This window comes from Triticum urartu, chromosome 1, assembly GCF_003073215.2.
Source record: "Triticum urartu cultivar G1812 chromosome 1, Tu2.1, whole genome shotgun sequence".
In the NCBI taxonomy this organism is placed as follows: Eukaryota; Viridiplantae; Streptophyta; class Magnoliopsida; order Poales; family Poaceae; genus Triticum; species Triticum urartu.
Window position 1 is genome coordinate 179,524,631 of NC_053022.1, and position 18,242 is coordinate 179,542,872.

The 18,242-nt window shown below is 48.7% G+C and overlaps 1 protein-coding gene across 3 annotated transcripts; it reads left to right on the top strand.

Annotated features, from left to right (window-relative positions):
- The first annotated feature begins 2,587 nt into the window (after positions 1-2,587).
- LOC125553278 (S-type anion channel SLAH2-like) lies at positions 2,588-7,028 on the top strand. 3 transcript variants are annotated; one of them, XM_048717102.1, is made up of 4 exons: positions 2,588-2,837; positions 4,789-4,953; positions 5,058-5,582; positions 5,693-7,028. In XM_048717102.1, the coding sequence occupies exons 2-4, from the start codon at positions 4,807-4,809 to the stop codon at positions 6,836-6,838; spliced, it is 1,818 nt and encodes a 605-aa protein (XP_048573059.1). In that variant the 5' UTR covers positions 2,588-2,837; positions 4,789-4,806; the 3' UTR covers positions 6,839-7,028. The 3 variants fall into 3 exon arrangements, with proteins under 3 accessions (XP_048573059.1, XP_048573063.1, XP_048573051.1); XM_048717106.1 differs by lacking the exon at positions 2,588-2,837 and adding an exon at positions 4,378-4,471; XM_048717094.1 differs by lacking the exon at positions 2,588-2,837 and having other exon boundaries at positions 4,742-4,953.
- Positions 7,029-18,242: the final 11,214 nt, after the last annotated feature.

The window sequence follows — 18,242 nt, forward strand, 5'->3', positions numbered from 1 at the left end:
CCCATGGAAGCCTAGGCCCACAACCTGTCGATGACCATCGCGGAGATGAGCACGAGGCAACGTGTTGGGTGGCGTTTGCGAAGTCCAATGAGGCGATTGCGCCGCCTCGGTAGGGAGTTCGCCAAGATCAAGGAGGAGTGGTCGCTCAACGACACCTCCCTTGCCGCCGACAGGGGCAAGGACAAGGCTCCCTAGCCAAGGTCGGTGTTAGCTGGGGAGGCCCTCTGCACGACCCAGAAGGAAGCATCTCCTTCGTGAGCACTAGGTGGCCGCGTAGAGCTGTCCCGCCTCCCGCCCTTTCACCGCTGGAAGGACCACTCCAACGAGGACGCCTTGGATGGAAACAAAAGTGGCGCCGGCCAGCCCAGCCAGGAATACGTGGTCACCGTGCACTACAAATTAGTTTAGTTTTTTAAGGCTTTATTAGTTGAACGGACAAAATATCGTCTAATTTATGTAATTTATGTCCAAACGTATGTCTGCTTGCATGTATTCTTTCATGTTTGCATGGATTATGTTCGGATTTATTTTTATTGCGGGCAAATTTTTAGGGCAAATGTTTGATGATTGGCTCTTATATCATTGTCTGTAGAGAAGTCCGGACTCATCCGTGGTCAAATAGTTTGTCTGTTTTGGGGCTGCTGTTGGAGCCGCCCTTAGAGCAACTCCAACGCCGATCCTCAAACCGCCCGCAACTGTATGGACCACGCGGTCCAGACGTGTTGTGCCATTCAACACGGGCCTGTATCGGTATGCTCAACGGTCCAGGCACACTTTCTCCCACAAACTAGAGACAAGCTAAGGGGGTTTTGCAAGAGTCCTCACAGCAGCTACGCCTGCTTCTGACCACCCTATCCCACCCAAAACGCTCCTCCCTTTCCTGCGCGAGTTCTCGCCGCGCGCCAGTTGCCTGCATTCATGCTGTTGTAGAGCAGCCGCTCAACATTGAAGCCGGCATAGAGCGGACGCGACCTCTCACTGGCTCCAGTATTGAAGCGGCGTGTCGGCCGAGGGCGCCGCCCACTGAACACCTAGCTGAACATGCCTCCTCGCTGCATTCGAACGCCTCCATAAACCCATGCTTGTGTCGCGAAACCTACTTCGGCACATGTCCGTTCATGGGCGGGTCGGCGTTAAACACAACGCCGGGCAAGCTCATCCCGTTAGTCTATTATTCAAACAATGTCAGATGCTGGGCAAGAGTCGCACCACAACTCCACTCCCCATCTCCTGGTTGCACCATTTTCTCTACACTATCCATGGCATCCAGCGAGGAAGAGCAATTCTCTGGCATAAAAGCCTGCTGGGTGGCCTGCGAAACCCGCTAGATACGAGCCAGGCAACTCGTTGCTCCACCTCCCTCGCCTAACCCAACGGAGCAAGTTGTCGCTCCAAGCCGGCGGGTGGATCAGCAGTGGCGACATCCTCCAGGCAGGCACGCGGGGGAGCACGACGGAACGGGCATCGTAGCTACCATGGACGAGGTCATCCGCCGTCAACATTGGCGGAACCGCGCACGATCGGTGGAGAAAGAAACCTGCTATGTGGTGATCGACGAGTTGGTGGCCAGCGCGCCTGCGTCCATCGCCAACATTGAGTAAAAGTAAAACATGAGAGGCCGTCGCCGCTTGGGTCCTAGGAAGGCCACCGCCGACGCGTCGCCGACGTGCGCAGTCAGTGACTTGCCAGGTTCAACACAGACCATCGTCGACCCCTGCCTCGGCTTCATGGGAGCGGAGGAGCCCCCTTCCCCTTTGGCTGAAGCACACCCCTTGGCCACTCTGATGAGCGGCACAACCGGACATAGGGAAGATACGGGGGAAGAATATACCTTCGAGGCTCCCGGCAGTCCGATGTCGTAGACTAGTATAGTGTATCCGTGTCGTAGGAATGGAGTTCGACGCGGCCGGACGTGCACATAGTTTTATCCTTTTTAGTTAAAATATATCCAAAATGTAAATGTTTTTGTCTGATTTGTATGAAGAATCCGTTGTGTTTGCATGAATTTCATCCGGTTTGTTGAAAACATGTTTAAAATGTATGCAGGTAGTTTTGGATGTCCGGCTCCCGCGTCAATGTCCACAGAACCAGTCTGTGGACGGATGCCGGAGCAAATTTGCAGGTCAGCTGCCTTTTCCTGTCTGCAGACGGATGTAGGAGCAAATTTGCAGGTCAGCTGCCTTTCCCTGTCTGCAGACGGATACCGGAGCAACTTTGCAGGTCAGCTGCCCTTAGATTACAATGGACGTAGATTGGAGCTGCCCTTGGATTATAGTGATAGCATAATCGTAGAGGAACCGAACCCCTCAAAGACAAGACAAGCGGTACTTGGGCAACATGGCGATGGAACAAAATCTCCCTGGCGCGATCACCGGTTTCATGCGGCCCTCCTGCCCCAATCACGTGGCCGGGCACGATTCCTTTCCTTTGATTGATGTGGCTCGGGGCATCCTTGGATAAGTCGGCCAAGGACGACCACCGTGCATGCCGTGGGTCTATGCGCATACAGATCGACCTATTTTATTTTTATTCTGCTGCTGCGCTGATCAAGATCGAGCTGTACCTTTCCCTCTGCCGTCTGTCTTGCCATGTTTAGGAGCTCCGGTCCAGCCTGCCCCCCGCCAACAACCCACGCCGCCGCGTGGTAATAGGAAAGCTAGGCCACCCAACGGCCGCGCCCGTTTTGGCTCTCCTCTCCAGGCTGGGTGCTGGTTCCGGCGATCCTCCGCTGCCGGACCGGCTGCCGCGGCCGCCAACATCGCCGGCCGGCCTTGTCCCTTGCTGCCCTGGCCTCCTCCGTCGTCGTACCTAGCTGTCTCTCTCCCTCTCTCTCTCAGGTAACATCCAATCCCGCTTGTTTTGTTTGCGCCTGGGATAAGAGGAATTGTTTATGCATGCGCTCACAAGAATTGTATGCATGCATGCATGCGCGTGTCCTGCGCCGTCGCCGTAGGAATATTAGTATTAGCTGGCCAGGGATTAGGGCGTAAACCAAGCGATCTAGTAGCTAAGTAGGTTTGCCTCATGCATACGGAACCAGCTTTGCACCAATCTCGCCAGGACAAGACGAGTTTTTTACTTGAATTTTATGATTTAAAAACCTCCTTGTCTTGCACAAGTCATCCTGGGACACATGCGGCGTCTCGTCTATGGCCCGACCAGACGGACGCCACCGCCGCGGACGTCGACGTACGGCTAACGACCGATGCGTTCCCTCCAGTATCTCCTCCCAGTCCCAGCTGTGAAATCAAATGAAAACATATACTGTACCACACATGCGGCGCGGTCGATGGGCGACGGCTGATCTTGTCCTGTCTGTCTCCAGGATGTCAAGCCTTTCCATGCCCGATCCATCCATCCTGATCGGCTCCTCTACCTACGGCTAGTCCCTTGTCAAGACGATGACGATGGGGACGCCCCTGATTTTAATCATTTTATTACTCACGTCCTGGACTCTGATTTGAAGTGTGCATGCACAGCTGTTTCTATCTCACACCGTGCATTTTTGCCCGGCCTGGAATTGCTCCTGCCACCTGGACTATTTTAGACTGTGAAACTTGCGACGACTGATGATTCAACAACGTCTGCTGGCCTGACGTGGGGGAGGGCGGGAGGGGGGTTGTTCAGCAGAATCCTTGCCAACCAGGAGCGTGTTTGTTTCTCCAAACAAGAGGAATCGGGTACGATTAGAGGTCACTGGAACCCAAACGAAAATTTTATCCACCTAATAGCTTGAACGAAATTTTATCCATCTTGCTACTCCTGAAAGTGACGCTCCAGCAGTAATGCCATAGTTAAAAGTTTCATTCATCATGGAAAGAGTCTCCTTACAAGGAGGAGCGAGAATGAGGAAAATGAAATAACCAACTTCCTTGAATTAGGCCGCCACCCCCAAACGCACGTTACTCTTGTCATCCGCGTCAGAACGTTACTGAAACTCCTGTAAATGTGCAAGTGCAGCACTGCTCACCACACTTTGGGTGCCTCGTTTCGGAGAGCTGCCAAGATCTGTCAGTAGAAAAAACAAACAGACTTGTGTGAAGCTCTCGTGTAGCGTCGTGGAGTAGTATTCACTGCTAGTAGTATACAGCTTGCTCTCACAACCTGTTTGTTTCAGTAGCATCCACAACTGTCAGGTGGTGACGCGTAGTGCCCAGCCAGAAGGACGCATACATCCAGCTCCTCTTTTTTTTCCGAGGATGACACATACAGCTCCTAGTCCTAGCTAGGATGTGTCCACGCGATGTGTCACGCACTGATGGGGCCAGTGCCAAGCCAACGAACCAGCCAGTCATCGACTAATCACCATATACGAACGGCGCATCTGCCTATTTAAAAGCCAAACACAAATCGCCGCTTGCACTTGCACATGCTTTGTCCACCACCTTGCATTGTGTCCCCTGCCTGCCTTCCTAGGTTTTTCCTCCCTCTTCATCAAAAGGGTTTTGTGCTTCTGACGCTGATGCTCTGAGTACGTACTTCCATGCCTGTCCGCCCGCCTAGCCTAACAACGCCCAGAGTTACTCAACAACTTGGATGCAACTCTTTCATTGGGATTTTTAGGCAAGGCAGAGAAGCTCTACCGATTTCATTTCGTTATTAAGATACACAAAGGTGAAATATAAAGCCAAATCTGCTGATCGCCTGCTGGTCCAGCGCGACATGGACAGTTTGGCTTTGGCACTACTAAGTTTGCAGAAAGACATCGATTTGCACTTGAAAGTTTGGATGGTGACTTGGATGATGTATAGTTGTACTCCACTTAGTTCTCACACTCGCTCTGTGCAGGTGCCGTCTGAGCGAGCCATGGAAGCCAACACAAGCAGCAAGACCGGCGAGGTGCCGTCCCTCCTCGCCAACGTCGAGGTTTCCCATCTCGACGGCTTCGACACCACCACCCCGATGCAGAGCCCCAGACCGGTGCTTCACCCCGACCCGGGCCGCCCCGCCCGGGTGAGTCAGTCTTCCGCTCCGCTCCCTCGTACGGATCACGGCACGCCTGAGAAGAAATGGAGCTTGGACATGATCGATCGCCTATGTGTTTCAATTTGATGCAGATGCGCCCGCCGGAGCGCGTGGCCCCGCGCAGCGAGGCGGTGATCCCAGCTTTCGACTCGCCGTTCAACCCGCCGGGGCAGCGCTCGGGGCACCCCGTGTCGATCAGCCTGCCATCGTCGCCGACCGGCTTTGGCGAGCCCCTCGTGGCACCCGGCGGCGACTTGCACGAGCGGAAGCAGGCCATGTCCAACGCGGCGCAGGAGCCGGCGCAGAACGTGAGGTTCGCGCAGCCGCACAGGGTGATGTTCCGGTCGCAGCCGAACCCCGGCGGGGTGCCCACCCACGGCGTGAGACGGATGGGTAGCCGGGGCGGCAGGACGATGAACCGGGACAAGCGCTACGACTCGTTCAAGACGTTTTCCGGGAAGCTGGAGCGGCAGATCACCCATCTGGCCGGCGGCGGCCTGCCGGTTAGCACCCCCGAAGAGGAGGAGTTCGCCCAGGGACAGGGAGAAGCCGTGAGTGGCGACAACGTTGATCGCTTCTTCGCCGCACTGGAGGGACCCGAGCTGGACAAACTCAAGGTACCACTACTTCTTCTTCTTCTTCCTCGATCGGTCGATCACATTATCATGCACATTGCCCTCCCATTCGAGTCTCAAGATTCTGAAACTTGTGCGATCGATTGCTTCAGTCGTCGGAGGAGCTGGCGCTGCCGGCGGACAAGAAGTGGCCGTTCCTGCTCCGGTTCCCCATCTCGGCATTCGGTATGTGCCTCGGGGTCAGCAGCCAGGCGATCCTGTACAAGACGATCGCGACGGCGGCGCCGACCGAGTTCCTGCACGTGAACCCCAAGGTGAACCTGGTTCTTTGGTTCATCTCCGTGGGGCTCATGTCCATCATCACGGCCGCGTACGCATTCAAGATCGTCTTCTTCTTCGAGGCCGTCCGTCGCGAGTACTACCACCCCATCCGTGTCAACTTCTTCTTCGCGCCGTGGATCGCGTGTCTGTTCCTGGCCATGGGCGTGCCCCCCTTCGTGGCCACCCAGCTGCCTACCTGGCTCTGGTACGCGCTCATGTCTCCGTTTCTGTGCCTGGAGCTCAAGATCTACGGGCAGTGGATGTCCGGCGGGCAGAGGCGGCTGTCCAAGGTGGCCAACCCGTCCAACCACCTGTCCGTGGTGGGCAACTTCGTGGGCGCGCTGATGGGCGCGTCCATGGGGCTCAAGGAAGGTCCCATCTTCTTCTTCGGCGTCGGGGTGGCGCACTACACCGTGCTGTTCGTGACGCTGTACCAGCGGCTGCCCACCAACGCGACGCTGCCCAAGGACCTGCACCCGGTCTTCTTCCTCTTCGTGGCGGCGCCGAGCGTGGCGTCCATGGCGTGGGCCAAGATCGTGGACGAGTTCGGCGTGGGGGCCAAGCTCGCCTACTTCATCGCCATGTTCCTCTACGCGTCGCTGGCCGTCCGGATCAACTTCTTCAGAGGGTTCAGGTTCTCGCTGTCGTGGTGGGCTTACACGTTCCCGATGACCGGCGCGGCCATCGCGTCCATCCGGTACGCCACCGTGGTGGACAACGCCTTCACCAAGGCGCTGTGCGTGGGGCTGTCGCTGCTGGCCACGCTCGCCGTGACGGGCCTCTTGGCCACCACCATGGTGCACGCCTTGGTGTTCCACGACCTTTTCCCCAACGACATCGCCATCGCCATCACGGACCGCAAGATGAAGCCTATCATGGAGCTGCAGGAGAGTGGCAAGGACGACGACAGCCGCTCCGGCAGCAGCAGCAAGGACGTGGAGGCCGGCGCCACTGCCGCAGTAGCACCAGAAGCTTGATGGAGTGGCTACGCGATATATTATTTGCGTGGAAATCAAATGATGGCGCCAACGATCGGGCACTTGGTGGGATAGGATACGATACGATCGTACTGGAGTACAAAAGTTTGCTTGCGCGGTAGTAAAACGGAGAGGAGCTGTCGACGATAGTCACCGGCATAGAATAAGCAAAGAAGGTCTCTTTGGAATTTGCAAGGATCTCACTGGAAACCTCCGTTTCATAAAAGAATCATACGACCTCTGCTCTGCTTGGCCGAAATGAGCAAATAGCGTCCATGCATCTCACGTCCACTTTTGATTTCTACCTCGGACGATATACAATGTGTTTTGGCAAATTTGAATTTTGATACGTACTAAAACATAATTAGACTTGTATGAAATATGCGCTCCAAAACACGACAAGACCCAACAAAATTGGTCCGACGCCCGCAAAAAGCAACGAAAACGTTTGAGGTGCACATCGGGATAGGGTAAAAGTTAAGGTGACACACAGGCAAATGGATCATTATAATTCAATCTAAAATACGATAAAACCCAACAAAATTCGTTGGAATGCTATAAACGTTATGGTGCACGTCATAATAATGTACAAACAAGGTAGCATAGTGACACAAAGTGAAACATTTACATCGACTCTAAAACACGACGATACCTAAAGAAAATGCATACAATTTATTCTTGTTTTATAAAAGAAAATCAACTATGCCTAATACATGTTTGAAGCGAACGAAAACACAATGAAAAATTGTGGCACGCAGTGGAACCGGGTAAAATATTATAAAACGCAATGAAATGTTACTCTAAAACACAGTGAAACCCAACAAAATTGGTTGAAGCACATTGAAACACAAGGAAACATTGCTGTGCACTTTTAAAACATAATGTTTCTTGTTTCTTTAAACATATCTACACAATAAATTGTCTCGGTCATGGTTCCAATGAAGTTTACTTTGGTTTCACCATATTTTAAAGTGAAAAGTACTCATCAAAATATGCACTCAATATTAATCTTATTTCATAGATCTCATCAGGACAAATGTAATGGTCCAAGCGGATTGTAAACTTGTCTTTCGGTGCAAAAGATATTTACTATTTAAGCTTTTGCAAGAGGATTAAATATAATACCTGGGTGTACAAGGATGGAGAATCAAGGTAGTATGAATGGAGAGCACAAGTAAAAGGTTTTAGTTCGGCCCTAAAGCGCAAGGATTAACGATAAAAAGATGGGGGTTTTACCATATTGTTTGGATTTATCCCTCTACATCATGTTTGCTTAATGCGTTACTCCGTTCTTGTTAATTTGATACACTAGATGCATGCTGATACGTCCATTTTGCATCATGTTTTCTTACTGTTATTTATAATGTTTTTATGCATAATAATGCTTTATGGAGTCATTCTAATGCCTTTTCTCTCTTAATATGCAAGGTTTACACAAAGAGGAAGAATGCCGACATCTGGAATTCTGGACCTGAAAAAGCTACGTCAGAGTCACCTATTCTGCACATCTCCAAATGAGATGAAAATTTACGGAGAATTGTTTTGAAATATATGAGGAATATTGGAGCAAATAACTACCAGAGGGGGCCCACCAGGTGGGCACAACCCACCTGGGCGTGCGAGGCAGCCCAGGCGGGCCCTGGTGGGTTGTGCCCTCCTCAGCCCACCTCCGGTGCCCCTCTTCTGGTATATAAGTCATTTTGACCTAGAAAAAAATAGGGGGGGGGGACTTTCGGGATGGAGCGCCGCCATCTCGAGGCAGAACTTGGGCAGGAGCACTTTTGCCCTCCGGCAGAACGATTCTGCCGGGGGAACTTCCCTCCCGGAGGGGAAATCATCGTCATCATCATCATCATCACCAACAACCCTCTCATCTTTGGGAGGCTAATCTTCATCAACATATTCAACAGCACCATCTCCTCTCAAACCCTAGTTCATCTCTTGTGTTCAATCTTTGTGCCAGAACCTCAGATTGGTACCTGTGGGTGACTAGTAGTGTTGATTACATCTTATAGTTGATTACTATATGGTTTATTTGGTGCAAGATTATATGTTCAAATCCATTGTGCTATTTAATACCCCTTTGATCTTGAGCATGATTATCATTTGTGAGTAGTTACTTTTGTTCTTGAGGTCACGAGAGAAATCTTGTTGCAAGTAATCATGTGAACTTGATATGTGTTTGATATTTTGATGATATGTATGTTGTGATTCCCTTAGTTGTGTTGTGTGAACTTCGACTACATGGCACTTCACCATATTTGGGCCTAAGAGAATGCATTGTGGAGTAGTTATTAGATGATGGGTTGCTAGAGTGACAAAAGCTTGTACCCTAGTTTATGTGCTATTTCGTAAGGGACTGATTTGGATCCAAAAGTTTAATGCTATGATTAGATTTTATCTTAATACTTTTCTCGTAGTTGCGGATGCTTGCGAGGGGGTTAATCATAAGTAGGATGTTGTTCAAGTAATAATAGCACCTAAGCACCGGTCCACCCACATATCAAATTATCAAAGTAGCGAACAAAATCGAACCAACATGATGAAAGTGACTAGATGAAATTTTCGTGTACCCTCAAGAACGTTTCACTTATTATAAAAGATTGTTTTGGTCCGTCCTTTGCCACAAAAGGATTGGGCTACGTTACTACCTTATTATAAAAGACCGTCAAGAACGCTTCGCTTATTATGATGAAAGTAACTTGCTCGTTACAAATTACCTTGCTATCAAACTACTCGTTACCGATAATTTCATTGCTTGCAGAGATTACCTTGCTGGAAACCACTTGCTATTTCCTTCTGCTCCTCGTTGGGTTCGACACTCCTACTTATCGAAAGGACTACGATTGATCCCCTATACTTGTGGGTCATCAAGGCTCTTTCCTGGCGCCGTTGTCGGGGAGTGAAGCGCTCTTGCTAACTGGAAATTGGTAAGGAAAAATTATTACTACGTGCTGAAATTTATTATCACTTGTTACTATGGAGAACCATCCTTTGATGGGTTTGTTCGGGGTATCTTCACCTCGACCGGAACCACAATTTGTTGCCCCTCAACCTACTGCACCTACTAAAAATATTGGTTATGAAATTCCTTCAGGTATGATAGAACAACTGCTAGCTAATACTTATGCAGGAGATGGAACTGAACATCCTGATATGCACTTGATATTGAAGGAAATATGCCCTAGAGGCAATAATAAAGTTGTTATTTATATTTCCTTATATCATGATAAATGTTTATTATTCATGCTAGAATTGTATTAACCGGAAACTTAGTACATGTGTGAATACATAGACAAATAGAGTGTCCCTAGTATGCCTCTACTTGATTAGCTCGTTAATCAAAGATTATTAAGTTTCCTGACCATAGACATGTGTTGTCATTTGATCAACGGGATCACAACATTAGAGAATGATGTGATGGACAAAACCCATCCGTTAGCTTAACGTAATGATCGTTTAGTTTTATTGCTATTGCTTTCTTCATGACTTACACATATTCCTCTAACTATGAGATTATGCAACTCCCGAATACCGGAGGAACACTTTGTGTGCTATCAAACGTCACAACGTAACTGGGTGATTATAAAGATTCTCTACAGGTGTCTTTGAAGGTGTTTGTTGAGTTGGCATAGATCGAGATTAGGATTTGTCACTCTGTGTATCGGAGAGGTATCTCTGGGCCCTCTCGGTAATGCACATCACTATAAGCCTTGCAAGCAATGTGACTAATGAGTTAGTTATGGGATGATGCATTAAGGAACGAGTAAATAGACTTGCCGGTAACGATATTGAACTAGGTATGATGATACCGACGATCAAATCTCGGGCAAGTAACATACCGATGACAAAGGGAATGACGTATGTTGTTATGCGGTTTGACCGATAAAGATCTTCGTAGAATATGTAGGAGCCAATATGAGCATCCAGGTTCCGTTATTAGTTATTAACTGGAGATGTGTCTCGGTCATGTCTACATAGTTCTCGAACCTGTATGGTTCGCACGCTTAATGTTCGATGACGATTTATATTATGAGTTATGTGTTTTGATGATTGAAGTTTGTTCGGATTCCTGGATGAGATCACGGACATGATGAGGAGTCTCGAAATGGTTGAGAGGTAAAGATTCATATATTGGAAGGCTATATACGGACACCGGAATGGTTCCGAAGAAGATCGGGGATTTTTCGGAGTACCGGGAGGTTACCGGAACCCCCGGGAAAGTTAATGGGCCTATTGGGCCATAGTGGAGAGAGGTAGGCTGCCACATGAGGTGGCGCCCCCAAGACCAATCCGAATTGGACAAGGGGTGGGGGCGCGGCCTCCCTTTCCTTCTCCCTCTCCCTCCTTTCCCCTTTCCCCTCTCCGTTAGATGGAAGGAGGGGGCGGAATCCTACTAGGAACAGAGTACTAGCAGGACCCCCCCTTGGCGTGCCCCCCTCGGCCGGCCACCACCACCTCCCCCCCATTTTATATACGGGGGCGGGGGGGGGCACACCAAAGACACAACATCAATGGTCTTAGTAGTGTGTGGTGCCCCCCTCCACAGTTTACCACCTCGGTCATATTGTAGTAGTGCTTAGGTGAAGCCCTGTGCGGATCACATGATCAACACCGTCACCACACCGTCGTGCTGACGAAAATATCCCTCGACCCTCTACTGGATCAAGAGCTCGAGGGACGTCATCATGCTGAATGTGTGCTGAACACGGAGGTACCGTACGTTCGGTACTTGGATCGGTTGGATCGTGAAGACGTTCGACTACATCAACCGTGTTACTAAACGCTTCCGCTTTCGGTATACAAGGGTACGTGGACACACTCTCCCCTCGCATTGCTATGCATCTCCTATATAGATCTTATGTGATCATACGAATTTTTTTGAAGCACTACGTTACCCAACAGTGGCATCCGAGCCAAGTCTATGCGTAAATGATATATGCACGAGTAGAACACATTGAGTTGTGGGTGATGATAGTCATACTGCTTACCACCAATGTCTTACTTTGATTCAGCGGTATTGTTGGATGAAGTGGCCCGGACCGACATTACATGACCGCGTTCATGAGACTGGTTCTACCGGCGTGCTTCGCACACAGGTGGCTAGCGGGTGTCTGTTTCTCCAACTTTCATTGAATCGAGTTTGACTATGACCAGTCCTTGTTGAAGGTTAAAACAACACACTTGACAAAAAATTGTTGTGGTTTTGATGCGTAGGTAAGAACGGTTCTTGCTAGAAGCCCGTAGCAGCCACGTAAAACTTGCAACAACAAAGTAGAGGACGTCTAACTTGTTTTTGCAGGGCATGTTGTGATGTGATATGATCAAGACGTGATGAGATATAAATTGTTGTATGAGATGATCATGTTTTGTAAAAGTCATCGGCAACTAGCAGGAGCTTTATGGTTGTCACTTTATTGTATGAAATTCACCATGTAATTGCTTTACTTTATCACTAAGCGGTAGCGATAGTTGTAGAAGCAATAGTTGGCGAGACGACAACGATGCTACGATGGAGATCAAGGTGTCAAGCCGGTGACGATGGAGATCATGATGGTGCTTTGGAGATGGAGATCAAAGGCACAAGATGATGATGTCCATATCATGTCACATATTTTGATTACATGTGATGTTTATCCTTTATGCATCTTATTTTGCTTAGTACGGCGGTAGCATTATAAGATGATCCCTCACTAAATTTCAAGGTACAAGTGTTCTCCCTGAGTATCCACCGTTGCTACAGTTCGTCGTGCCGAGACACCACGTGATGATCGGGTGTGATAAGCTCTACATTCACATACAACGTGTGCAAGCCAGTTTTGCATGTGCAGAATACTCGGGTTAAACTTGACGAGCCTAGCATATGCACATATGGCCTCGGAACACCGAGACCGAAAGGTCAAACGTGAATCATATAGTAGATATGATCAACATAGTGATGTTCACCATTGAAAACTACTCCATCTCATGTGATGATCGGACATGGTTTAGTTGATATGGATCACGTGATCATTTAGATGACTAGAGGGATGTCTATCTAAGTGGGAGTTCTTAAGTAATATGATTAATTGAACTTTAATTTATCATGAACTTAGTACCTGATAGTTTTTTGCATATCTATGTTGTTGTAGATCAATGGCCCGTGCTACCGTTCCCTGGAATTTTAATGCGTTCATAGAGAAAGATAAGTTGAAAGATGATGGTAGCAACTACACGGACTGGGTCCGTAACTTGAGGATTATCCTCATTGCTACACAGAAGAATTACGTCCTGGAAGCACCGCTAGGTGCAAGACCCGCTGCAGGAGCAACTCCGAACGTTATGAACGTCTGACAGAGCAATGCTGATGACTACTCGATAGTTCAGTGTGCCATGCTTTACGACTTAGAATCGGGACCTCAAAGATGTTTTGAACGTCATGGAGCATATGAGATGTTCCAGGAGTTGAAGTTAATGTTTCAAGCAAATGCCCGAGTTGAGATATATGAAGTCTCCAACAAGTTCTACAGCTGAAAAATGGAGGAGAACAGTTCTGTTAGTGAACACATACTCAGAATGTCTGGGTACCATAACCACTTGACTCAGCTGGGAGTTAATCTTCCTGATGATAGTGTCATTGATAGAGCTCTTCAACACTACCACCAAGCTATAAAGGCTTCGTGATGAACTATAATATGCAAGGGATGAACAAGACAATTCCCGAGCTCTTCGCGATGCTAAAGGTTGCGGAGGTAGAAATCAAGAAGGAGCATCAAGTGTTGATGGTTAACAAGACCACTAGTTTCAAGAAATAGGGCAAAGGGAAGAACGGGAACTTCAAGAAGAATGACAAGCAAGTTGCTTCTCAAGGGAAGAAGCCCAAGTCTGCACCTAAGCCTGAAACTGAGTGCTTCTACTGCAAAGGGACTGGTCACTGGAAGCAGAACTGCCCCAAGTATTTGGCAGATAAGAAGGATGTCAAAGTGAAAGGTATATTTGATATACATGTTATTGATGTGTACCTTACCAATGCTTGTAGTAGCGCCTAGGTATTTGATACTGGTTATGTTGCTCATATTTGCAACTCGAAATAGGGTCTACGGATTAAATGAAGATTGGCTAAGGACGAGGTGACGATACGCGTGGGAAATGGTTCCAAAGTCGATGTGATCGCCGTCGGCACGCTACCTCTACATCTGCCGTCGGGATTAGTTTTAGACCTAAATAATTGTTATTTGGTGCTAGCGATGAGCATGAACATTATATCTGGATCCTGTTTGATGCGAGACGGTTATTCATTTAAATCAGAGAATAATGGTTGTTCTATTTATATGAGTAATATCTTTTATGGTCATGCACCCTTGATTAGTGGTCTATTTTTTTGAATCATGAGTGTAGTGATACACATATTCATAATATTGAAGCCAAAAGATGCAAGGTTAATAATGATAGTGCAACTTATTTGTGGCACTACCATTTAGTTCTATTGGTGTAAAGCGCATGAAGAAACTCCATGCTGATGGGCTTTTGGAATCACTTGATGCTTGCGAACCATGCCTCATGGGCAAGATGACTAAGAATCCGTTCTCCGGAACAATGCAGCGAGCAACTGACTTATTGGAAATAATACATACTAATGTATGTGGTCCGATGAGTGTTGAGGCCCGCGGTAGGTATTGTTATTTTCTGACCTTCACAGATGATTTGAGCAGATATGGGTATATCTACTTGATGAAACATAAGTCTGAAACATTTGAAAAGTTCAAAGAATTTTCAGAGTGAAGTGGAAAATCATTGTAACAAGAAAATAAAGTTTCTACGATCTGATCATGGAGGTGAATATTTGAGTTATGATTTTGGTCTTCATTTGAAACAACGTGGAATAGTTTCGCAACTCACGCCACCCGGAACACCATAGCGTAATGGCGTGTCTGAACGTCGTAACCGTACTTTATTAGATATGGTGCGACCTATGATGTCTCTTACTAATTTACCGCTATCTTTTTGGGGTTATGCTTTAGAGACGGTTGCATTCACGATAAATAGGGCACCATCTAAATCCATTGAGATGACGCCATATGAACTGTGGTTTGGCAAGAAACCTACACTATCGTTTCTTAAAGTTTGGGGCTGCGGTGCTTATGTGAAAAAGCTTCAACCTGATAAGCTCGAACCCAAATTGGAGAAATGTGTCTTCATAGGATACCCAAAGGAGACTGTTGGGTACACCTTCTATTAAAGATCCAAAGGCAAGATATTTGTTGCTAAGAATGGATCCTTTCTAGAGAAGGAGTTTCTCTCGAAAGAAGTGAGTGGGAGGAAAGTAGACCTTGATGAGGTAATTGTACCTTCTCCCAAATTGGAAAGTAGTTCATCATAGAAATCAGTTCCAGTGATTCCTACACCAATCAGTGAGGAAGCAAATGATGATGATCATGAAACTTCAGATCAAGTTACTACCGAACCTCGTAGGTCAACCAGAGTACGATCCTGTGGGGACCCCGACTCATAAGTCGTGATCACCGAATGCACGTGTACAGTGATCCCAGAGATCAATGCTCACTGAACACACATAAGCTGAATAACAAGAGTCTTACATCCATACGTACCATATTACACAAGTAGGACCATTATGGTTGAGTCTTGAGTGTAACATCGCAGCGGAAATCTTCGTCGATGACTTGGACCCATGCCATCTGCCTTAACCCTACAGTCATTCTGACTAGGAAGCGTCCTAGCTCGCATGTTCGTCACCAAGGTACTCTTCATTATATCCTGTTCTTTCATGCCTGGCCAATAAAATAACCAGTGGCAAGCCAATGAGTACTTTGAATGTACTCGCAAGCAACCCATGTTTTGGTTCAAGATTCAACAATGCATGATATAGGTAAATTTTTGCAGAAAGCTAGTTTTGAGTGCAATGACATGCTCAACAACTTGTAATACATGCATCAGGAGAATTCAAGTAACCATGAGAACATGTTACAGATATCAACATAAATAGAGTGGGCATCAACCCAACTCAATCATGTCAAGTCCTTTGACTTGACCCACGTAGATCTTCCCACTTATCCAAACAGACAAACTGGTTTGTAACATGTGGACGTAGCCCAAGAGCGGTTACCCAACTATCCTTGACCGTGGACACGGCTATTCAAATAGTTTTACACTCTGCAGAGGTTGCACACTTTACCCACAAGATCCGGGGAACTTCCGTGTCATCCATGACCCGCGGTACCTCAAATACCCGGGGTAAGCACCCGATCACTATCTTTCCCTAGATGACACTAACAAGGAGTCCGCTCGTTGTTCCGTATCCTCACGATGTACATCATACGAGACTCACTCGAGATCGTAACATCCGAGAGGGGACACAACGGTGTATCCGGTGCCCTGTGAAAACAGTCATGGCCGCCCTACCTGGCACGACCCCGTCCTGAGAGAGCGCACCAACAACTCTCCCGTCACTAGTAATGCAGGCTCCAAGCTAGTATCGGCCTAGGTAATCAATAATGCCCTTTCCCATACAAGGGTAGAGTGGTTGCGCATGTAAGGTTGGAATAACAGTCGCAACTTAAGCCAATCCGTTTTGAAAAAAACACACACACTTGCCTCGGTACACCACTTCGTCATCAAGTGGTTACCCAACCCATCATCTCCCCCAGGCATAAGTGGCACCCGATGGGGGTTTTCGAAAAGTCTTTTGAAAAATACTTTGTCTCCATCACCATGCTTATTCCCGTCCCTTTTTGCGTAGCAACTACTTTAGCATCCTATCTACTCCTACCGGCATAACCCTCATAAGGAGGTAGGGTCATGCACAATGCAAGTATCAATGAGGAAGTAATAGAGGCAATCCATCAAAGTGGTTACCATCTCATCATGATTCCGATGCAACACTAATAAAGTGCTATATGACATGCATAAAAAGGGTTTCATAGACATGGTCAAAGGGCTGCTTGCCTTGGTCTTCAAAGTCTTCAAGTCCTTCTCCTTCTTCTTATCCAACTACTTCGTCAAATACGAGATCTATTCGCCGCAAGAAAATAACGAGAAAATAAGGCAATAGTAAAACAGAAAAACCAAAGTGCTCAGAAAAATGTCAACTCATTTTTGTTAAATACTAGGGTGAAAACTAAGAAGGGGGAAATTCCTAGTTTTGGATTTGGAGTAGAAGAATAGGAGAAATGAATTTACAAAGGTATATTTAAATGCTTAAAATCACATTTAAATATTTACAGTGAAGAAAAGGTTGTTGGATTTGAATGAAAGTTGCACCATTAAATAGGCTGCAATACTTTAGGAACTTAGGAGTTGGAATTAATTTATTTGGACATATATTTTATCCTGTGGAATTATTGGAAAAGTGACAGAAAAAGGAAAAGGGGAAGGGGCACTGTGCCTGTTGGGCCAGAACTGCCGCAGGGCAGCGGCCCAGCCAGCGACGCGGCCCAGCCGAGCCGACGCGCACGCGCCAGGTTTGAACCTGACGGGCGGGGCCCAGCTGCCAGTGGGATAGAGAGGGGGCGAGAGAGAGAGATGAGGATGACAGGCGGGGCCCGCCTGTCATCTCTGACCTCGCGGCTAGAGGGTCGGCGTGCTCACCGGCGATGTTTCCGGGCATGGCGGGGTGAGCTGATGGCACCATTGGACTCCTTGTCGTGTCGCCGTTCGGGTGGTGCCGGAGTTGGTCGCCGGGGTGGCCTGGCTCGCCGGCGACGAGGAGGCACGGTAGAGGAGCTTTGGGAGGTGGACAGACTGCTCCGTTCGACCTGCAACCGATGCGGAAGAGGGAGGGGAAATGATCAGTGGGCTCCTGCGGCTCCAGATCGAGCGAGAGTGGGGGCGGAGAGGGCCCGTACCTCTGGATCGACGGTGACACGAGGCGGCGGAGCTCCGGTCGATCCCGAGCAAAGAAGCCCCTTGAGGACGTTTGGGTGGTGCGGGCGTGTTCTTTGGGGTGTGAGGAGGAGGCGAATGCCACCGGAGCGGCCCGGGGCGGGCTTATATAGCCGCGCGATGGTCCACCATGGACTTGTGCACCGGCAAGCTCGTTGCCATCGCCACGGGTCACGGGGGCCTGTTTGAGTGTGTTTGGGGCGCTCGTGGGGTTGGTCTAGAGTGAGCGGGTGAAGGAAGAGAGCAGGAGGAGGGCCAGGGGCACCGCGCGTGTGAGGCCGCTCACTGGAGCTCTCGGGCGGCCGGCGCGCATGTGAGCAAGGGCAGCAGGAGGGAGAAGGAGGAGGGGGACAAAGGCGTGGCGTGATGAGGACGTCGAGGCACCTCGACTGGCGCAAGGGCCAGGCCCGAGGTGGCCAGACGCTGCGGATTAGGGATGGCTACAGTGCGGGTGTGCACTGTAGCGTGCTCTGGAGCACGCAAATTGCATGCCAGGGCATGCCTTTGGCTTGTAGGGCGCGGCCAC